The 23,158-nt window shown below is 45.1% G+C and overlaps 2 protein-coding genes across 4 annotated transcripts in view; one reads left to right on the top strand and one right to left on the bottom strand.

Annotated features, from left to right (window-relative positions):
• The window catches only part of TAOK1 (TAO kinase 1), a 158,164-nt gene extending 147,708 nt beyond the window's left edge, over positions 1-10,456 (top strand). For 2 of the 3 annotated variants that reach the window (XM_035027671.1, XM_035027670.1), the window contains exon 20: positions 1,179-5,774. In XM_035027671.1, coding sequence (XP_034883562.1) covers positions 1,179-1,640 — 462 coding nt within the window. In that variant the 3' untranslated portion in view covers positions 1,641-5,774. Of the gene's footprint in view, positions 1-1,178 lie in introns of all 3 variants that reach the window. The other variant, XM_035027669.1, reaches the window with a different exon arrangement.
• A 6,955-nt stretch (positions 10,457-17,411) lies between these two features.
• ABHD15 (abhydrolase domain containing 15) lies at positions 17,412-21,817 on the bottom strand. Its single transcript, XM_035027666.1, has 2 exons — positions 20,943-21,817; positions 17,412-18,571 (listed from the first exon to the last, which is right to left on the bottom strand). The coding sequence occupies exons 1-2, from the start codon at positions 21,809-21,811 to the stop codon at positions 18,046-18,048; spliced, it is 1,395 nt and encodes a 464-aa protein (XP_034883557.1). The 5' UTR covers positions 21,812-21,817; the 3' UTR covers positions 17,412-18,045.
• Positions 21,818-23,158: the final 1,341 nt, after the last annotated feature.

Here is a 23,158-nt window from a genome sequence, read left to right as displayed (position 1 = left end):
CCAAAACCAAGAGTCCTAAATGCTTAACCAACTGTGCCACCAAGATACCCCTCATATTTATTTTATTAGAGTGACATTATGGGATTTCTGATAAGGTTAGTTTCACCTTACCCATTTTCTTTTTCATTCAACTTTTTGCTAATAGATTTAGTAGCCATTGATCATAATTGCCTTGATTTATTATTTCAATAGAGGTTATTACCTTTGGGGGGTTTTTTTGTTTTTTTTTTTAAGTAGGCTGTACACCCAGCATGGGGCTTGAACTCATGACCCTGAGATCAAGAGTCACATGCTTTACCAACTGAGCCAGGCGCCCCTGCCTTTGCTTTTAGGAACTTGATTTTAGGGGTGCCTTGCTGTGTCAGTCCGTACAGCACGTGACCCTTGATCTCAGGGTCATGAATTCAAGCCCCATGTTGGGCCTGGAGCCTACTTTAAGAAAAAAAAAAACTTGATTTTAACCTGAAACTAATGTAACATCAACTGTAGTCAAATGAAAAATAAATATAAAAACATCTGATTTAATTTTTAAAAAGAACTTGATCTTAGTCATTTTTTTTTAAAGATTTTATTTATTTATTTTGAGAGAGCATGAGAGAGAGAGAGCATGAACAGAGGGGAGGGGCAGAGGGAGAAGCAGATGCCCCACTGAGCAGGGCGCCCGATGCAGGGCTCGTTCCAAGGATGCTGAGATCATGACCTGAGCCAAAGGCAGACGTTTAACTGACTGAGCCACCCAGGCATCCCTGATCTTACACATTTTAAAAATATAAATTATGTACAATTCCCACAGTACATCTCTTTAAGTTTTTTTATAGAATTTTTTTTTTAAGTTTTTATTTATTTATTTTTAAGTAATCTCTACACCCAACTTGGGGCTGGAACTCTGATTTCAGCTCAGGTCATGATCTCAGGGTTGTGAGATCGAACCCTGTGCTGGGTGTAGAGCCTACTTAAGATTCTCTGCCCCTCTCTCTCCCTCTCTTAAAAGAGTTGCATGCTCTTCAGACTGAGCCAGCCAGGCGCCCCACTTCAGTTTTTAAATGTACATCCATAAGGTAGCCAGAGTGAACTTCTTGTGATTCACTTCAAAGCTGAGTAATTATTGCTTCCTTAGTTTATAGATTTTTAAAATTAAATCAGCTTTCTTTTTCCTTCTCTCCCCCAACGCTGAACAGATTGAAGAAGAGATGTTGGCTTTGCAGAATGAACGCACAGAACGAATACGAAGCCTGCTGGAGCGTCAAGCCAGAGAAATTGAAGCTTTTGACTCTGAAAGCATGAGACTAGGTTTTAGTAACATGGTCCTTTCCAATCTCTCCCCTGAGGCATTTAGCCACAGCTACCCGGGAGCTTCTGGTTGGTCTCACAATCCTACTGGGGGTCCAGGACCTCACTGGGGTCACCCCATGGGTGGCCCACCACAAGCTTGGGGCCATCCAATGCAAGGTGGACCCCAACCATGGGGTCACCCTTCAGGGCCAATGCAAGGGGTACCCCGAGGTAGCAGTATGGGAGTCCGCAATAGCCCTCAGGCTCTGAGGCGGACAGCTTCTGGGGGACGGACAGAGCAGGGCATGAGCAGAAGCACGAGTGTCACTTCACAAATATCCAATGGGTCACACATGTCTTATACATAACTTAATAATTGAGAATGGCAATTCCGCTGGAGCTGTCTGCCAAAAGAAACTGCCTACAGACATCATCACAGCAGCCTCCTCACTTGGGTACTACAGTGTGGGAGCTGAGTGCATATGGTATATTTCATTCATTTTTGTAAAGCATTCTGGTTTGTGTTTACTAATTGGGATGTCATAGTATTTGGCTGCCGGGTTTTCTTTTGTTTTTTAACTTTTGGAAAAATTTTGAAAAGGAGAATTGATGTGTTTATGTAAAAAGAAATCGGCTAGATTGGGGATATTTACTGAACACTGAAAAAATAGAATGCAGCACAGTGGCTTGAGTCATCACTTTGGGGCAACTATATCCTAAGAAATTTGTGAAAAGATCTCAAGCCTTTCTACTTACCCCAAATTCTCATGAGCCACTCACAGCAGGCAGCATATGCTGAAACAAGTGATTATGGAAACACATCTGTATCCCCTAATCAGTGTATTTTCTTTATTAAATTGGTCTGACTTCTCAGCCTCATTTGGAGTAAAAAAGTGGAAATCCATGAACACTAAAGGGTTGCATTGACTTTTTCGGAGAGTAGAAAACAACTTAGTTCTATTTCTGAGTGCTGCATAGGTTTGTCAGTTTTTGTTTTTGTTTTTTGTTTTGTCTGTTCAATTGTGCCTTCTTTGTGGCATGGTGAGATGGAGGTGCTTCAGGAGATCACTGAGTTGTGTAGGAATTGCATCTACAAACCTGTGAGCCTTCAGAGGGGAGACCAGAAGGTGAGAGAGGCCCCTGAAAGTTCATGTGGTGGGTACGTATGTTCAGCAGCAGAGTGAGGAGATGAAGCCTATATATCCTAACGTTTTGTTGCTTATACTGTGATGTCTCATCCTAGCTAAGCTCTGTAACTGCCAAGACCCCAAACAGTACTTTTACTTTGTGTTGAAAACAGAGACATATAGCCACTACAAGTCAAATGCCGGAGGCATATGAATGATGCCATATTTGCAAACTGCCATCCATTGGAATTCTCATCACACTACAAAGACATAATTTGATTATCCCCCCTTTGGCTTATGGGATTTCCTGTTTACAAGTAGAATAGCCAATTATTTAAATGTGTAGTTGCCATAGTGAACCAGGAGTCACTGAGCCAATGACTATACCAGCTGCTGACTAATCCTCTTCACCACTGTAGATTTTGCTGCATGTGCAGGTCCTTTTTTTTTCCTGGCTGTTTTTGTTGCTGCAGTACTTTACAAACTTCTGGTTCCTTGAGACTTAGTGACCATTTGGCATCATGTTAACATCACACAGTAGGAAACACCACTTCCAGAAGTCTCTAGCCTCAGTGCTAAAGTACTACTGAAAAGGAACTAGCAAGTTTGGCAAATTAAAAAAAAAAAAAAAAGTAAAGTTATAGTGGTCAGGGAATCTCTTAACAAAAGCTAACTTTTTTCCAGAAAGGGGCATATTTTGTTTTGTTTTATGTTGTTTTGCAATGAAGGATCAACCTAATGCTAAAAGTCAGATGTTACTTGGTATTCCACAACCAGTGTGGAAATTGAGTTGAAGGTGGATAAGGAGCTATGAGTATGACTTGAAGGAAAAAAATGTCCTTTCCAGTGAGATTAGAGTTTCTTACAAGTTATTGTCCTGCCCCCTCCCCAGTTGTCTTGAAGAACCCTTGCTGCTACCTTTGGGTCCTACTTTTAATGTGGTCAGAGGGCTCCAAGTTAGAATTCTCTAAGTCCCTCTCAATGATACTCTTCACCTAGACCTGACTAATGACCAAACAGTAATCTGTCACTGTTGAAATCTTGGTTTTTTGTCAACCAAATGTAAGTCTTCCCCAGGTGTGTCAGCTCAGTCTCTCCATGAATCCTCTCCTTTAGGTGTTTCTGGCATTCATTTAAAGATGACTGGAAGAAAAAATAATATTTTAATGTAAATCTTTTTAAACCAAAATAACAGTAGAATTCACACTCAGTTTTAGGCAGTGTTTCAGGTAGCACTCAGATACATTGTCCTTTTGGCCATGCTCAAGATTACCAGTTTTTAGGTGAACATAATATGCACTTGTCCTATCTAATTAAAGGGGCTTTTAATTTTCTCAATATCTTTTTTTGCATTAAAATATACAGTATTTCAAACAAATTGAGAAATGTACCTGTTTGGAAGAAAATGATAGGAGAGGTCTTTAGAATTAATTAAATGTCCAAAAAATGTAATGGAATTTGATACCTTTTAAAAAACTAATAATCTGGCCCATCTGTACTACTGGAGGGGTGGAATAGGGGAGCAGATCAATTTTGCATACAAAACTCTTTAAAATCCGAAACACTACCAACGATCCATGTTAAAGTCTACTTATGGACTTAAATTAGTCAAATTGAGTTACTGAGTTCATATATACTTGTAAAATTGTGATTGAATACTGACTCCAAATGTCTATCCAATAGGGCTTTATATCTGATTTAATTGTGTGGCAACCAGTTTTACATGTAGGTCATGACTATACCTGGATTATTCCATTAAGTTAATTTTAATTAAAATATTTATAGTTTGCAAAAATAATTCCAATTAATTGGTTTGTGTGTGTTTGTAAGATCTAACTTCTGAGGAATCTCATACATAGTAGGAGTCATCCAAGAGTAAAGCTTGTAGCAGGAAAATTTGAAAGGTTTTGAGAGATCCTAAAGAAAGAAGCAAGCACTTTCTGAATCGGTGTACAAATGTCAACATTTGATCAAATTAATACTACCTCCTCCCCAGTGTTGGTGTTCACTTGGTATATATGTATTTAAGAAAATGAGAAGTATGGGAAATTTGTCCAGCATATCAGAAAGTTGCAATGCTATATCTGGTATCCAGAGCTTGGCAGTAAAAAGTTTCTTGTGTTCACTGTCTCTTCCTTTTTTTAAGTTAGCATTTTAAAAATGCAAAACCTCATACCTTGAAATAGATTATTCCTAATTGGCTTCCCTTCCTTTTGCACATACTTTTTCTCTTCTTATTAAACTTTGCTGTAACCCCCAATTATAGTATCTGAAAGTATTTTCATTGATAGAGATCATGTTAGCTGGAAAATGTTTATATTACTTTAATTTAGAGCTGCCATTACTTTTAGTCATTTCGATGCCTAGAGATGAATAGTCCTGCATTTGAACCACCCCCACAGGTATAATATGCTTGGTACCCAAGGCCAAGGATTTTTTGGTGAATTGAACTTTTTAGCATAGTCATGATTTTTAGCTGTCAAGACCTTTCAGTACACTAAAACTGTCCTTGACACTCCCTCCTATTTTTCCTCACCCCCTATCCAAAAATTGAAAACTCTATGAGTATCTTTTTCAGACCATAAGGCAGACTTTAGTAACTTTCTACTTCTTTAAGTACTAAATGTCTGGCATTTTAAACTTTTATAGAATACATTGTGTTGGACACTGGAATAATACTGTTTATTTTCACCTGTGAAAAATATTGTACTTGAAACACCTCCTTTGCATTTCTCCATGTGTGCCATTCACTAGTGGAAATAAATTGTATTATACCATGATCTACTGGCTTTTTAAAACTGTGTTAAATATGCACATTTTGGTATAGCTATTATCATTTGTATGTATATACTGTATATACATATGAGTGTCTATATGTGTGTATAGATAGGTGGATGTAACTCATACTGTACAGTTCCATCAGGGCGCTTAAGGTTCTGTTACTTTGTTATTTCAGTCCTCAGTTAAGGCAAGAATGCATGTGTTTCTTAAGAATGAGTATTCTGGGTTGATATTTATGAGAAGGTGGTCATTAGATGCAGTCTTTTCTTTTTTACTCCCTTCTTAGCACTTGTGTGGGTGGAAAGAAAGTTAAGTAAATGTGGAGCCATAAGTTGCAATGAGTAAAATATTGCTGGGGTGGGGCCAGTCAGCGTTTCTGTGAGTTTGTGTTGTGATGCAATAAAAGATAAGTGATGCAGAGAGAAATGAACCGTGGAAATTCAAAACACTGGTGGTGATTCCTCTGCAGAGATGATGAAAAGAACCAGGAAGTCACAGTCTCCGTGTGCGCAATCTAAACGTGTTTCCTAGGAGTGATGCCATTGATCCTCTTACTCTCTCTATTCCATTAATACTAATATTTATAAATTTTGCTAAGGACCGAAAAAGCCAAGAAAGGAGTTACTGCTAAAGCATCTAAGGTTCTCCTAAACTATGAGATCAACAGGAAATGGCCACTGGGAGAGAAGGATATGGTATTGGTGTGGGGCTTTCTCCCTTGAGCCGCCTCTTGCTTGCTAATAGTAAGTTCTTCGTGCACCTTCCAGCCCTTCTGAGCCACTGCTATTCAAGCACAGATTTGGCCCAACACAGCAACCCTTTCCTGGGAAGTTTCTGTGGTCCTGCATTCTGTCCCATGCTGACGATGTGAAGTGTTTTGTTTGTATTCAAGCCAGAAAATAATATATTTAAGGTGTTTAAGTGTGAATCTCCTATAATGATGGAAGAAGAGGTTCTTGTTTCTTAGATAGAAAACTACCTTCTCTAAGGAACAAAGCCAAAACTTGGGCTGTCATCTTTGAGCTGCTTACCAAAATACAGATCATTATTAAAGAGAAATGAATTCTATTTTGTTTTTCCCTCATCTAACGTGATAGTGCCCCTAACCAGGTTGTATATTGCCTTTGAGAAGGCACGCACTCACTCCTAGTTAAGAACTGGAAATTTCCCATCCTCAGATTCCTTAAAGGATGAAGAGTGTGCTGTACACTTAGCAGACTTGCCTCTTGTATGCAAGGACTACTGATTGAAGTCTGTTTTGCTGTGTGTGTGGTTATGTTGTCTGCACTTTTATGAAAACACCACAGTAGGTCTACATTGGAAATGACTATTAATTTGTAAGGAAGTAAGTTTTATTTAAACACTGTCTAGAGCAAGAAGTGAAGCTGAGAACTCTTCCGTTAATGTACATTTATAGTTTCTACTGAATTCTGGTAGCCCCCCCTTAAAGTCATGTTGACTAATTTTCCCCTCATTTATATTCAGATTTACGAAATTTCACTCACACAAGGGAAGAGAACCCATTTGGCCTAATGATAGTTTTCAGATTATAAGAAATAAAAATTAGTATGCACCTTATCTGCCTGTTGTGGGTTTCTTAAACTTGCACTTCTCTCCCACCCACCCAAAAATAGATAACCTTTAAAGAAAATAAAGGCAGAGAATTAAAACTGGGGAGCCACTTACTATGTCACCATCACTGTTAACTGTTTCCCAGCAATCCTTTTTGAAGTTTCAGAGATATTTTTTTGCGTGTATGTAGGTGTCTGGTTTGATTGTGTGGGGTTTATTTTTTGATTTTAAATATACAAGAGATTCTTCTTTAATAGAGAAAAAAGTTAATCCTCTCTGAGACAGGATGCCCGCTGGATATACCAACCTGGACATCTGTAGGTAGCTTGCCATGAAAAAGTGGAGAGAAGATGAGACTTCTGAATGAATGAAAAGGGTGTTTTGACGCCCTAGGATTCCCCCCAAAGTACGGGTAATTCAGCCTGCACAGTTTCCTTTTCGCTCGTAGTTTTTAGCAATTATGAGTGAAAAATCATGTAATTATCTGTAAATATGTAGCTAACAAATTGACCTAGTTTCTGTATTTTTTGGTTTTGTACTAAGGTTTATAAGTCTGTGCCAGCTAGAGAGGAGTTGCTGTCATTACCAGTTGTGGTCCTAGCATCCAATCCTGAAACCATCCTAGGTGACATTTTTAGAATTAATGCTTAAATGTTGTTAAACAGGGGGAAATGAAGCTTAATCATTGGTCAGGTTTTACATCTTTTGAAGCAAAGTCATTTTATTTAATATAATGATTACATGTTTTCAATCATGAATGAGGTAGAGAGCCTCCCTCCCCCAGTGGCCATGTTTACAGACGTGTGTTTTGTCTATATAAAGTGCAAGAGTTTTAATGTTTATGTAAATTATGCAGGTGGTAACATTATGGCTTGGAACTGTTTATTGGGCTCTGTAGCTGAATTTTCAGATGAAATGAACTGTGCTAACTGCTGGCACATTGATCCCATTTCTGGAGCATTTTTCCTATTTCCAGAATTACATATGTTCCTTTGTCATTATCCCCACTAAACCTTTCTCTGGAATGCCTTGTAGCCTAAGGTATGAAAGGCTGGTAAACACCAGACGAGGGAAATGCATTTTTAAAAATCCGTGAGCCCTCATTTGTGTGCATTCAGTACTCCTACGTTTCGGTGGCAACTCTGTGGTCAGTGGAGTTTAGAAATGAGATACCACTGTTAATGAAAAGTGTGTACTCTTTGCTTTTGCATGGCTTGGCTTAGCTTCAAAGATGTATTAGGGCCACTTGAAAGCATGAAGACCAGTCGTGTGGGAACAGGTTTCTCTCAGTGGCACATTTTGCTTCTTCTGAGCCCTCAAATACATTGCCTCAGCATGAACATTATTGTTGTTATAAATTGCACATGGTCATGGAGTGAATTATGTGATTTAAAGATGTAACTGCTTAATGTTTTCAGATTCTGGCTGGTCCATGTGACTATTTGGCACATATCAAAACAGGGTTGAGGGTCCTGGAACCTTCTTCTAACCCCCTTTTTGTCATAGACAGCTATGTTTAGTTTATTAAGATGTTGGCTGCCCCTGGTGTGTTGCCAGATAGCTCTTTTTTGGTGCCCATTCCAAATGTGCTTCCTTGCATTTCATAGTATTGAAGAAACCACCACCCCTTCTCCCCAACATTTTATGTGTTACACCTTTTATTCCACATTAAATGGGAATTGTGCCTACTTAGAGTGCCCCACCAATTAGTTACATATATGTGTTCTAAAATAATCCAAGCCAGAGACACAAGGTGGAAAAATTAAAAAAAAAAAAAAATTCCACTTGAGGCCAGTAATTTATCTGACAAGATATTTTACCACATTATCTTGACACTTGATATATGAGCCTAATAGGAGTTGCAGGTGGTTTCATAGGGCAAAATCCAAGTGGAGAGGATATGTGGGGTTTCTATTAGAAGATAATTTTGTTCTTATTTTACCTTTCCTTTTATGATCCTTCTCTGCTACTTTAGAATAGGTTAATTCTCCAAATTTATTTAGTTTTATTTTTTATCTTTTAGAGAAATTTTTACAAAAGCAGTGGTCTGATGTAAATAACATTTTAAAGTAATAGTGCACATAACTTTCCCAGACTATTCCAACCAGATAATTTGTAAATGCTTTAGAGTTTTTTAAATTAACACTTGTGTTGCTAAATCCTATTTATGTAAGTCTGCTAAAATTTTTAACCCATTTAAAACTTAAGACAGACATTTAAATAATTGATGGGTTACTCTGAGCAATCTAGCTTTCAGAACCCCCTTGTTTTAGTAAATGAAAAAGATAGCCTAATACACATTAATGAGGTTGGAGAGACTTTGAGAAATATGTATAGTGTATATTTTAAAACAGCTTTGCTTGTATTGTGAAGATTTAAAAACAAACTTGAGATTTTTAACGTAACTATTAACACAGTTTTAACATAAGTTATCCCACTGGGTTTAAGAGCATCTTGAATGTATAATCCTTTTTGTAACCCAGGTTGGTTTCTGCTTTCACCAGTCATCCAAACATATTATTTATGTTTTTAGTTTTATATACTCATTTCCCTTTGTTTTCCTCAACCAGCATGATTTTTTTGCACATGTATTGTAGAAATTTTTAAGAAGAAAAGTTAATACATCGTTTTCTCTGAATTTTCTTCACTTCTCTCTTCCTTTCTACTAACTCCTTACCTTAAAGGCCATATCGCTCCATTTGCATTATTTGTGCAAATGCCAGGGTTGGTTTTTATTTTTATTTTTGCTATTTACCTAAAAAAAAAAAAAAGAAAAATGCTTCAGTCAATTGCTTTTTTTATTTAAAAAAGAAAAAAGAAAAGAAAAAAAGCTGTAACCTTATCATTTCTGAGTAGACCATTGAGAGATGAATGCACACCTGTAATAGCCCAGGACCAGCTTTGGTGGCTAAAGGGAATATTTTAACTAAGCAAGAAGTTATTTTCTAAAAGTGGTATGTATTATTAACAATCTCTTTCAGTTATTCCCACAAGTCAGGGGTCCAGATAAAATGAGGGTTATCAGCTAACTGATACGTTATCATTGAGGTTCATCAATGAATTTGTACATTTCTAGTTCCCTTTGGTGAAGGGAAAAATGATGATTTTGCAAGACCTAGATTTTGGCTTGGTTTCTTGCCTCCTTTTTTGGCAGCCTTTATCTTCTCATCTCCCAAAGCCCTTGAGCCTGTAGGGTTTTCGAGGTAGGCAAAGGACTTGTGGTCTTAAAACTAGGACTGATATTTTGGTGAGAGATTATCATGTTGAAAGTGATGTTCTGCCACTTTACCAATGACTAATTTTAAATATACACAGTCCTCTCAATTTTCGGACCAAACAGATGCCCACAGTGGAGGCTTATCAAGGGTTGCAATGGGGAAGAAGCCTCTCCCTCACTGTCAGCACCAGCTGGTAAAGGTGACTGTACAGATGTGCATTTTCCTTTTGGTAGAAATGGTCCGCAGCACTAACTGGTAAGGCTTATTGTACAGTATATTGTCAGTATTCTTCTGGTTCAACATACCTTATAGTTCATATATAACCTGTATTAATTGTATAGATTGTGCATTTAAAGCTGTTACCAAGTTGTCAGAACATAAGAGCGAAAACAAGGTCATATGTAATATTTTGTTTGTAAGTATCCTTTGTATCATAGCAAAGGAAATGTTTAAAAAAATCAACTGTAATAAAGTAATTTTAGTACACAGAGTGTCTGCTTAGCTTTTTTAAGTAATCTTATTTCCAAAGAATAAGTGTATTTCAATTAAGTGACTATTGGATAATCTCAGGCACTGTGCTGGATGTTGGTGTTATTACAAAAATTGTAAGATATAGGTAAGAGTGAACTCCCTGATGTGGACGTAAACCCTCTGGTCTGATTGCCTCAATATTCTGTTTGCCCAGAGAATGAAGTGGCCTATTGTGTTGTGGGTGTGAGGTGATTCTACTTAAGGTTCTAATGGTTTGATGCAGGTTCTTCAGTTTTATACAGACCTCTGTTCTAGTCTATAGAACTCCCAACTCCTCCCACACACATGGTATATGGACACGTGAATATATGCAGTTCTTGAACCTTGTAAAAACTTCAGAAGGTGGTCTCACCTTTTGATGATTTGAAAATCATGTTTTCTGCCCCTGTATGGGACAAATATCTAATATAGGCCCATTGCTTAAAACACTGTTAAAGTGACTATTTTTGTAAGAAGGCTAATTTGGGGAGAGGGAGTTTAATGTTTTTTATTTAGGAAAGTTTTAAGTGTCATTTTAAAAAAGTATTGCCTGGGGCGCCTGGGTGGCTCAGTTGGTTGGGCGACTGCCTTAGGTCGTGATCCTGGAGTCCCTGGATCGAGTCCCGCATCGGGCTCCCTGCTCGGCGGGGAGTCTGCTTCTCCCTCTGACCCTCCCCCCCTCATGTGCTCTCTCTCTCAAATAAATAAATAAAATCTTAAAAAAAAAGTATTGCCTATTTTATTGAATAGAATATTGTCTGGAAAAGCACTTTTAACTTTTTAACACACCTTTGTTTTTTTTAAGAGTTTTATTTATTTGAGAGAGAGAGAGTGAGAGAGAACGAGAGGGGGGAGGGTCAGAGGGAGAAGCAGACTCCCCGCTGAGCAGGGAGCCCGATGTGGGGCTCGATCCCAGAACCCTGGGATCATGACCTGAGCCGAAGGCAGTTGCTTAATCAACTGAGCCACCCAGGCGCCCTTAACACAGCTTTTTAACTCCTAGTATGGTGATACTGGGCTATTTTTGAGATTAACAATTTATATAGTGTAATTTGCCTGGGTCAAACAGCTAGGTGGGAGAGCCAAGATTAGATCCCAGATCGCTTATCGCCAGCATTTTCAACATCCTACCTTGAATTTGGAGGAACTCAAAAAAGGTTTAAGAAACAAGATTTCTTTCTGCTCTGTCCCTGCATTTGGGCTCTTTGGCCTATCATGGAAGGGGAGAGTATTGTAAAGCTTGTACTTCTAGCCTGTATCCACTACCAACAACCCAAAACAAATGTCTAATTTGTCATTGTCTAAATGCATCAAAGAGGCTCTGAGTTAAGTTTAGGGGTCAAAGCCTATCCTACCTGACTGTAAAAGAAATTTGAACATAAATAAAAGTTTACCAGAGCTTTTGGCTAGCTCCACAGCCCTAGTGATGATAAGCCGGTGCTATCACTTGCATCTCAGAGATGCTAGCTGCGGAACAAGGCTTTCCTGTGTGTGTCATGGCCAATTAGTGGCTTTAATTGCTACTATATCTGCAGATACTTGTTTTTTTTTTTTTAAGATTTTATTTATTTGACAGACACAGCGAGAGAGGGAACCCAAGCAGGGGGAGAGGGAGAGGGAGAAGCAGGCTTCCCGCCGAGCAGGGAGCCTGATGCGGGGCTCGATCCCAGGACCCCGGGATCATGACCTGAGCTGAAGGCAGAAGCTCAACCACTGAGCCACCCAGGCGCCCCTGCAGATACTTGTTCTTAATGGTAGAGGGAGACAGAGTTGCAGAGGGTGTTGAGGCTATGCAATAAACAACTTCAAGGGTTCCATTTATAGATTAATGTGCATGGCTTCCCCACAGAGGTGTGTACTAGAGCAGCTCTGAGGACAAATTCTTTCCCCTTTTGTTACCATCCTTTACATTATGAAGTCTAAAATGGGCATTATTTATACTGTCATCTCAGCCAGGGACTAGGAGAAGGCAAAGTATGGTATAAATAGCACTGATTTGAGTTCTGGTCTTTAGCTCCATCACTAATAATGGTGAGATCTTAAAGTCACGTCTTCTCTGACCATCATTTATAAGAACTAGGAAAACAGATGGGTTTTAGCCAGCAGAAAAATGAACCAGCGTGAAACCTATTAACTATAACAAGGTTATTGAGTATGTGTATGTTTGAGAAGGGGGTGGGGAGAGTTTGCCTTCAATTGGGCAACCCAGGACCCAGCTCATGTAGGCCCTTCCCAACTTTGCAGTGGAATAACTGGAACTTCTTGGCCTTAGAAGAATTGGGGAATACATTCTGATCTGAAAGCAGGTAACACCTCATAATAGAGGTCTTTGAGCTCTGGTTGATGAACTAAGTAGACTTGGAGAATGGGATCTCACCTACTTTTACTATTTCATTACATCCTAACAGATCTCCTAAATTAAGGCCTATTGGGGCGCCTGGGTGGCTCACTTGGTTAAGCGTCCTCCTCTTGATTGCATCTCGGGTCATGATCTCAAAGTCCTGAGATCGAGTCCTATGTTGGGCTCCTCATTCAGCGGGGAGTCTGCTTCTCCTTCCTCCCCTTCTCCCCCGCTCATACTCTTCACTCTCTAAAATAAATAAATCTTAAAAAAAAAAAAAAAAAACAGGGCGCCTGGGTGGCTCAGTTGTTAAGCGTCTGCCGTCGTGACCCCAGGGTCCTGGGATCGAGTCCCACATCGGGCTCCCTGCTCAGCGGGAAGCCTGCTTCTGAACCTCTCCCACTCCCCCTGCTTGTGTTCCTGTTCTCGCTGTCTCTCTCTCTCATATAAAATAAATAAAATCTTTAAAAAAAAAAACATTAGGGCCTTTTTATAGTCTCAGTCTTTTCATATGGAACAACTTGTAAAATAACTTTCCCAAAGACACACATGTCACAGATAAAGTAGAAACTAGAACCCTCATCTCCAAGCTACTTCAGTACTCTATATTCAATGCCCAAATTACTAATTGCTCAGTGGGAAATATCTGTGTAGGTACCATCGATGATCAGGGAATTTTGAGCTTGCTGGGAAATTATTAGCCCAGAGCAGGAGGCCTCGTTGTTGATTAAACAGAGCTGCTACTGGTTAGTGTCAGGAGACACAAAGCTAGATGTACAGAAGTGAAGCAACAGCCGGTAAATACAGAATGTGCAGGGAGGCTCTGTTAACTCTGCAGGTAGGTAAGCATGTATGGCTCAGTACACAGAGGACTTCAGAAGACAAACAGTGCCTTTGTTTCTGGAGATTTAAAAAATAATGACATTCCATCGTTGCAGGGAGACTGCAATTTATTATTCAGAAGCAAACAAGTTGGAGAGAATTTTTGTTCAACCACACTAGTGATAAGTACTAGGGTATTACCTCATTATCATTATACAGGAAGGCTGGAGGCAGAGGGGCTAGAGACATTAAATTTTGATTAGTGTTAGTGTCTTTGTTTTAATGAAATTCCACTTTTCCTTCAAACTTAGTTCTTCCTGGACACTTTAAAACATCCTCTGGTCACTTTGGCAAGGTTATTTTCATTTAAAATAAATTTTATTTCATTAAAATCTTTATGTCATCTCCCAACTCCCAGAATCTGTATCAGGTCTGTGATCTTGATTCTCAAGCCAACCAAAAGTCTTTACAACCCACCGAGCTCATTCGCATTATTTCAGTTCACTGACTCCCAGATGACAAGAGACCTTCTATCCAATCTTGGGGCGCCTGGCTGGCTCAGTCGGTAGAGTATGCGACTCCTGATCTCAGGGCTGTTAGTTCAAGCCCCACGCTGGGCATAGAGCTTACTTTAAAAAAAAAAAAGAAAACTCATTTAGGACACCCTTATTTCTTGGCATATGTCCCCAAACAGGAGTCTAGCTTACATGTCCCACCAGTGACGTGAGAATTCCTGAGGTGTTCATTCCGTCTCTGGGCACTCCCTGTGTATAACTTAGTCTTGTCTCTGCCAATGGTAAGAACTAGGGAAGATTTCTGATGCCATCCTTTGTGGCTTGGCTAGGGAATCACAGATCCTTATTGGCATTGTTACCAAGTTCTACCCAAGTGGCCAATTGTATCTGCTTGTTTAAGCAGGGAGAGGAATCCATGCTAAAGTTCATTTCTAAAGGAAGATACCAAGGGTGGCTGACTGATGAAAGATCTGTGGTCTGGGTGGAAGATAAGTAGAGAGGAGCTTCTGACTCGGGGGTAATTTTGAGGTTGTCTATAAAGCCAAGCTGATACTTCCTGTGTCAAGGCCTCTTTTTTAACAGTACTCAAAAAGGATACCTTCACTCAAAACAGATGATAACTCCTCAAAGTGAAGATTTGGTGCTTTCTTCTACATACCATCATCTCTGGCCAAGACACCCTAGAAACCTATGTATAAAGAAGATAAAATACTAACTCTCTAAGAGAATTAAGTCATAGCAAGCACAGTCTTAGGTCTCCGAGATCAGAAGCCTTCAGAAGCAGTCCTTTGCTTCCTGCATTCTGATCCAATGGGAGGAGACAGAGGACTCCATCTACTTCTGAGATCATACCTCCTCTAAACCATTGTGTTTGGGGAGTTGTTGTTGTTTTCTCTTACCACTTGAAGGTGGTTATAAATAATGAAGAGACCAAAAGGAAGGCAAGCAAGTGAATGAGGCCTGCAAGGATCGCTTAAGACTCGAGACCTGGAAAACCAACTCAGTGGTACTTCTTTGGGTTGTCTTAGTTTTATTTTGTTGTTTGTTTCTTGTTTCCTCAAACTCATAACTTGGGATTTTGTTCAAGGGTCACATATTGTCTCAGAATAGTGTGCCTGGGTTTCTTCCAGCTGGTTTCGTATGATTAGCTGTTCACCAAAACAGAGCCAATATGGGCGATTCCTTCAGTGTTAGACTGAAGTTCAGGGTCACCCAAACCTGCTTGAACAGGAACTGCACATTTTTGGCAGAATTTGCTGAAAAAACAGTGACGGAAAGATGAGAAAGAAGTGGCTTCCTGGGCGCCTGGGTGGCTCAGACGGTTAAGCGTCTGCCTTCGGCTCAGGTCATGATCCCAGGGTCCTGGGATCGAGTCCTGCATCGGGCTCCCTGCTCCTTGGGAGCCTGCTTCTCCCTCTGCTTCTCTCTCTCTCTCTCTCTCTGTCTTTCATGAATAAATAAATAAAATCTTTAAAAAAAAAAAAAAGAAGTGGCTTCCTGAGATAGGTTATAAGCACATGTGGCACAGGGGACACGGAGGAGAAAGTCTCTGTATTAGGGCTGTGGGTCCAAGGGAATGAATGAAGCCTGGGCTGTCGCTGAAAGAAAAATGTTACATGTATATACACCCACCCCACCCCTGCAAGCTTGGCTTTCTTATAAAAAGGAAAAGAAAACCACTCACAATTTCTCCAAAAGCTTTTACCTTAAAGAACCAGAGTCCCAAGGTATCCGGCCTAGAGAAATAATCCAGAGCTCAGCCCTCGGGGCCCCGTAAGCCCGACAGTTTAAAACCCACTGGGCTGCCCCCATTTTGCAGTCAGTTCTGAATGATCCTGGGGTCCCGCATGGTGGGGGGCGGGGAACTGCAGCACCCTAATTAACTGGAATCCCTACTGTACCAGATGCTGGGGGGAGCGGGGTGGCCAGACGTTAGTAATTCTTCCTCAGCAAGCCCTAGATAGATGGATGCTGTAAACGAGCAGTAGAATGGCTTCTTTAGATTTCAGTTCCTCATTATTTCTCCTGCTCAGAAAGGGTGAAAGAATGTTGGATGGGGACCATGGAGGAGGCGGAGCAAGAAATGAGGAAGGAGGGAAGTGATTTTTTTCATGACAGGATAATGTGCCTTAGATATAATTGAGCATTGTCTGCATCTCAGGTGAGATTCTGGGATAGTTCAGAGTTTCTTCCTATTTTATTTATTTATTTGACAGAGAGACAGCGAGAGAGGGAACACAAGCAGGGAGAGTGGGAGAGGGGGAAGCAGGCTTCCCACGGAGCAGGGAGCCTGATGCGGGGCTCGATCCCAGGACCCTGGGATCATGACCTGAGCTGAAGGCAGATGCTTAACCACTGAGCCACTCAGGCGCCCTAGTTTCTGCTTATTTGATCTAGAACACGGCTGGACTAAGATTATCCAAACCTGAAATTATGGCCCCTGGAATTCCTCATACCGAGCCACAGGACATGGCTTTTGATAACATCTCTCCTCTTTAAAATTGGTTTGCTGTTTGTGAGGCCAGGAGGGAGCTTCCTCTTATAACAGGTGTGTTCTTTCTTGATGACAAATTAAAATAAAACTTCGTAGCAACACCTAGAACTAGATGTCCTATGATAATGTTTAATGGCCTAATTCAAACCAGGATGTGGGGATCAATCCGTGCCATGCTTTGCTTTACTCTGATCTTCAGCATTATTCCTCACAAAACCAAACACCATAAAACCAGCCCCTGAGTGGCCAGATCCAGGAAGAAGCTTTTTCTACATCGGCACGGATGGCCTTTTGAATAAATTGAGCAGAAAAAGCGTGGTAATGTGAAATATTCATAAGTCACTGATTAAGCGTTTGCCAACCTCTTGCAACTTTTGTTTTCTCTGGTCCCAGATGTCTCTCCAGGCTCTGGAAAGGAAGAGGCTAGAAGTAGTGTCAGAAAAGAGGGCAACGACCCAGAAGACACCAAGGATAGCAGGTTTATACTCTTCACCACCTAGGAGAAGCCTGCACGGCAGAAGAAAACCAGCCCTGGTTAGGACTTTCTGGAGTAATATCCAGGAACGGTACTGGACGGAGCAGCCAGAGTGCCCCAGAGGCTGGCGGACCCTGTGTGCGAGAACTCCCTCTTCCTAAAATCATCCTGAAGATCTCCCTAGGCTTGAAGCCCTAGTCTGAAGCCCCAGATCAGCCCAACCGAGACCCGCAGGACTGGTCTGGAAGACCGGACCTCAGCCTTCCAGACGACGGACACACACTCTCTGTACCTTGCGGTCCTCACCAGCCCAGCCTCGGCACCGCACTTAACTGCCTCGGCCGCCTTTCCCACACTCACGCAAGACTGACGCAGCCCCGCGGCTCTAGGAGGCCGCTTCCACGGCGGCCACAGCATGAAGTCAGCAGAGTGCCACAACCACAGAACCGAATGAAGGAAGTGGGACTGAGACACAAACATCCTGCCCTCACGACATTGAGTGGCTCCAGCTCCAGAATCAGGGTCGGAGGGCTGATTATTTATGTGGGGCAGAGCTTCCCGATGACGCACATACACCCATTTTCTCTAGAGTCCTCGCTAGGGACGGAGCATTTTCTCCTGAGTCCTTAGACTCAAAGGGTGCTATTCTTTGGCTTAGGAGGTCGGTGACTGGAGAGCGTGACAGTGACAGCCCAGCTGCGGACCAGGAAGAGCTGGAATGTGTTGAGCAAAGCCTGGGGCAGGAGTGTTCTCAGGGTAAAGTGAGCACCAGCTTGCTGGAAGTTCCATCTCTTTCCACAGACCAGTCTAGGAGAGGGGGGCTGAATCAGAGGCAAAGGCCTCCAACTGCAGGCCCCCTTCCGTCCTCACGGCCTTTTCAGGACTCTGGCATGCCCAGCTCTGTTCTTGGGCCAGGTCTCACCTCGTATACGATCGCTTCCAGCTAAAGATCTCCTCCAGGTTGGAAGAGGGAGAGGCCTCCCTCTTCTGCAGGGTGCCCCAGCGACGCCGGCCCCCCAGGAACGAAGCTCGGTGCCTGCTCAGCCCTTTCATCCTCTCTTCCGTCCGGAAGAACTCAGTCAAGGCCCGGAAGTACTCCACGATGACCTCATGGCTCCAGGCTGGCAAGGGCTCCTGGCGCAGGAAGCCGCAGTGGCCTCCGTGGTGACTGAGCAGGAGGAAGAAGTAGGGGTTGTTGTGAAACAGTTCCGTGGGCAGAAAGTGGTCCGGGGGCCCGCACACAGGGTCGTCAGCGCTAGAGATACACAGCACAGGCACGGCGGCCTCGTCCACATCCCGGAGGGGGTCGTTGTGGTCCCAGTAGGTGTCCCAGCTGATGGGGAAACTCTTGGTGTGGCAGAAGAGGGTCTCCTCAAACTCGCGCAGGGAGCGGCTCCTGAACAGTCTGTGGGTGTCCACGGTGTCCTGCAGGGCCGAGGCGTACCTGGCAGCACGACGCGGAACAGGGAAGGTAGGAGAGAGAGGGAAGAATGAGAAAACGGATCGACAGCAGGAGCTCCAGAGGGGCAGGCCGCAGGCCAGATTCTGGCCACAGAAGCATCCTTTGGCCGTATGATACTAAACTTCCATTTCATTGTCATCATTTAAAGATTTTATCTTGGGGCGCCTGGGTGGCTCAGTGGGTTAAGCGTCTGCCTTCAGCTCAGGTCATGATCCCAGGGTCCTGGGATCGAGCCCCTCATCAGGCTCCCTGCTCGGCGGGAAGCCTGCTTCTCCCTCTCCCTCTCCTCCTGCTGTGTTCCCTCTCTCACTGTGTCTCTCTCTGTCAAATAAATAAAATCTTAAAAAAAAAAAAAAAAGATTTTATCTTTTTAAGTGAACTCGATGCCCAAAGGAGGGACAGCAACCCTGAGATCAAGAGTCACATGCTCTACGGACTGAGCGGGCCAGGCACCCAACTGTCATCATTTAAAACCAGGAGAGTTGGGGCACCTGGGTGGCTCAGTCGTTAAGCGTCTGCCTTCAGCTCAGGTCATGATCCCAGGGTCCTGGGATCGAGCCCCACATCAGGCTCCCTACTCTGCAGGAAGCCTACTTCTCACTCTCCCACTCCCCCTGCTTGTGTTCCCTCTCTCGCTGTCTCTCTCTGTCAAATAAAATCTTTAAAAAAAAAAAAAAAAAAAAAACCAGGAGAGTTCACATACACTGCAGATATTTGGGATCTTTTGGGAAATGGAAAGTCTGGCAACATGGGCTGGCATTCAGGGCATTAACCTGCCTAGCCCCAGGGCAGCAAATGACTTCACAGCGGCTGATCCATAGTGACAGCTCTCCTCCTGACCTCAACTCCCGACCTTCTAGGCAACCTGCTTTGAACCATCACCTCCTGAACCCCTCCTAGAACTCCCTGGCTCAGACTATTCAAGTGACATCCCCCCCATCATTAACATTTTACTTCAGGTTATATTAGTCTGATATTTAAAGATTAACATGCTGCCCAGATAATGGCAAACCTTGAGCAGTGATACGGGTATTCCTAGAGAGGGCTGAGCGGCAGAGGAAGTAGCCAGGAGGGTAAGTTCCCACATGGGAGCCTGAGAACCACTGCTCTGGGGAAGAGGGACATTTTTGCTGTTTCAGCCTCCATGGAGAGAGCCTGGCACCCTGACACGAAGGCTGGGATGGGCAGCTCAGTGCTTTGGGTGGACCAATCCAGACTTAGCCAGTTGAATTTGGATGTGTGTCTCTGGCAAACATTCAAAGAGGCTTGCCCTGAGTTTTCCATCCTAAACTTCCATGGGCAGGACAGACCCTAAAGGTCCGGATTTCCTCTCCACTTCCCTCACCTTATCCGTCAGCCGGTGCCTCGAGTCAGCACTGGGCGGGGGGGGCGGGGGGGGGGGAGACACACGATCATTTGGGGATGCAAACTGGCAATTAAGCCATATGAGAACACCTTGCCTTGGACTGCTCTGCTGTGACAACACTTCAGGCCATTGTTGAGCTCAGGGTTTGACCTTCTCAGAACAAAATGGGGCAAGGAGAAAAAGAGAAATCACAATTGCCACCATTTTTTGAGCACCTACCCAGTGCTAGGATTTGAACTAACGTGGGTCTGACTGTACATCCCAGGTCTTTCTGCCTCACCACACTTTCTGCTTGAATGTCTTTGACCTCATTTTGCCACCTCCTAGGAAGGCAACAGTGCAAGCTGAGGCCTGGTCATTTGCTGTGGTCATTTGTTCAGGCTTCTTCAGTGCCAAAGCCTCACCTGTCAACCTAATGGTGGATTGCTCTCCTTTTGGAGATTTTTTAAAAAGTATGTTGACATATTCTTTATATTTTTGGATCAATATCGAGGAATATGCAAAAACCTTTGTGGGGTCCAGAGAATGTTAATAAATCACATACCACCAAATTTCTGATTCCTGTCACCTCCAGGCTCAGATGCTATAAGGAAACATCCTGGACAATCAGTTGCAATTGCTTCCAGAACCCTCTTTGCTGATTTGACAAGCTGTGGGTTAAGTGGTAAACTTGTCTGGTGCTGCCTCTGCTTACAGGTGGGGCGGGTGCTCAGGTTGCTGGGACAGCCTGGGGCGAACCTGAGGCCATGGGGCCCCATGGCAGGAGTCCCTGTTCCAGCATAGTGATGTTAAGTCCGTCCATAGCTTTTAAACTTCTTTCCCTGGTTCTGTCTAGACTGGAGGGTTTGGACAGCCTCAGAAAGTGTGTGAAGAGAACTTTGTCCAAATTGCCCTAAACCTATGTGATTCGATTCCAGGCAGGGCCGTTTCTTCGTCAGCCCAAGATCCCTATTTCCCTCTTGCCGGCCTGCGGCCTCCGTTACTCACCTGCTGAGGGCCACCTTCTGGTGGAGCAGAAAGCCCCGCTCGTAGGGCCAGGGCAGGCCGGCCTCAAACCACTCGCGGCAGCGCAGCACGGGCGAGATGCAGGCAGCGCCGGTCACATAGCTGGAGGAGCCGCACTCGCCCAGGTAGGACAGCAGAAGCGCCGAGCCCGAGCCCTCGCTCACCGCGAACAGAGGGGCCGCCGGGTGTCGGAAGCGGATGTAAGTGACCGCCTCTTTGAGGTCGGACGGGTCCCCGAAAGGCTGCAGCCGGGGGCTGACCAGCGGGCAGCCGTGGTGGCCGCGGCGGTGGAAGATGACCGGGTAGTAGCCGCGCTCCAGGGCGAGCAGGCAGAGGCCGAGCACGTTGCGAGTGAGGCGCCCCCATGCACTGGGGATCACCAGCAGCACCGCGGGGAGGCCCCCGGCGTTGGTGACCCGCCGGCCCCGGGGACAAGGTCCCACGACCCAGTCCAGGGCCACCAGCCCGTCGTCCGCTAACTGCAGGTACTCCCGGGCCAGTTCAGGCCCCGGCCCTACCGGCAGCACGAAGTGGCAGAGGGTCTGCAGGTGGGGCCCGGAGAGCCAGGAGCGCGGGCGCGGCTCCAGCGCAGTCGAGCGTCGCAAGGCGCTCAGCAGGCACTGGGCCAGCGCCGACGGTTTACAGATGAGCCTGCACCCGCCGGGCAGCGGCTCCCGCCCGTCGCTGAACGGGGCCGCGGCGCCTCCGCCGTCCGCCTCCTCCCCGTGGTCCTGGCCGCGGGCCCCCGGCAGAGTCCTCGCTCCGACGGCGCGCCGCAGCCGCGGGGCCAGCAGGCCAAGCAGGGCGAGCGCGGCCAGGAGCAGGGCGAGGGCGGCGCCCCACGGCGGCATGGTGGGGTAGGAGAGCTCCCGGCTCTGCGGGCGGAGCTGCCCAGGGCTCTCCTGCGCGGGGGTGGGGTGGGGGGTGGGGGTGGGCGGTGGGCGCTCGGGATTGGCCGTGGCCCCGCAGAGGCAGCCAGTTCGGGCCCGGCTCCCCTCGCCCGCCCCCCCACCCCAATCCCGCCCCAGGCCCTTTGTACAGCGATTGCGACAAGCCGGAGCAGAAGGTGAAAGGAGCCTAGGCCACAAAAAGGGAGCGAGGACGCGCCAGCGAGCCGGAAGGGAGTGGGGAGGGCAGCGAGCTGAGGAGTGGGGAGACTCGGATCGGGGCACGGGGATAAGCATCAGTCCCCGCCGACCCCTCCCCTCGGCCCCGCTTGGTGTGTAGCTGCGCGGGGAGACCCTGAGTCGCTGCGCCCTCAGGGGCCGCAGCTGAGAAGTAGCAAAAGGAAGTGAATAAACCACAGCTCCGGGCTTGGGCTCTCGGGCTCCCGCGGGGCCGCTGCAGCTGCAGCCGGAGCCACTAGCCGCTCCTCCCTCCCCAGGCTCGGCCGCGCTCTCTGACCTCGGTGTTTGTCTCGGCCCTGCGGGCACCCTCAACTGCGCTAGAGCCCGGCCCGGCGGGGGGTCCGTCTCCGGGCCAGCGGGGGCTGGGCCGGCGTCCCGCCCTACAGCGGGTTTGCAGCCGGGGGCTGCTCGTTCCCAGGCCTGCATCAGCGTACCGTCCGGATCCCCCCCGGCGCATGGGGCTCCCAGGAGGGGCTTCAGCTCATGGAAATCCTCAACACCGCTCCCTGAGAAAGACTTCCCCAGAAGCAACAGCCCCAAACTGGGGGAAAAGATGCAGTCAGGCGCGCTGCTAGGGGGATGCCTGTCACCCTGCGATGGGGCCGTGGCAGGGGCTAGGTTGCAGTCCCTTCATCACTTCAGTAGCTGGCAATTACAGGGGAACGAGGGAGGGATGGGTAAGTAACCCCCTTGTAAGTCACGTTCTTGCTCTATTTCGAAATAACCCACTTTCGCTCTATTTCGAAGTTTGAGGCTGGGCATCTCAACCTTCGCCCTCCACACACGTTCCCGTATTTCCTCAAAATCCTGAGCCGGGCCAAGGAGAAGGGCACTGGAAAGAGGGTAGCAGAGCCGCCCCCCCCCCCCGCCCTGCAGGGGAGGTCCGGCCAGCGCTCCCTGCTGGGGGCGAAGCCTGTGACTCCTCCACCTCACGGTGACAAATGTCTCCCTGAGCACACGCCGGCTATCGCTGAACAAACAACGACAAGAGCGGAGGCGGGCGTGGGGGAGCAAAGCAGCCCAGACCCGGCTTCGGCTTCCTGGGAGTTCTGGGCCTGGGGAGGGTAGAGG

The sequence above is a fragment of the Mirounga leonina genome, unplaced genomic scaffold (assembly GCF_011800145.1).
Source record: "Mirounga leonina isolate KUSES-001 unplaced genomic scaffold, KU_Mleo_1.0 Mir_200, whole genome shotgun sequence".
NCBI lineage: Eukaryota > Metazoa > Chordata > Mammalia > Carnivora > Phocidae > Mirounga > Mirounga leonina.
The sequence above is the reverse complement of the archived record's forward strand: the minus strand, read 5'-3'. Positions and strand labels throughout refer to the sequence as shown.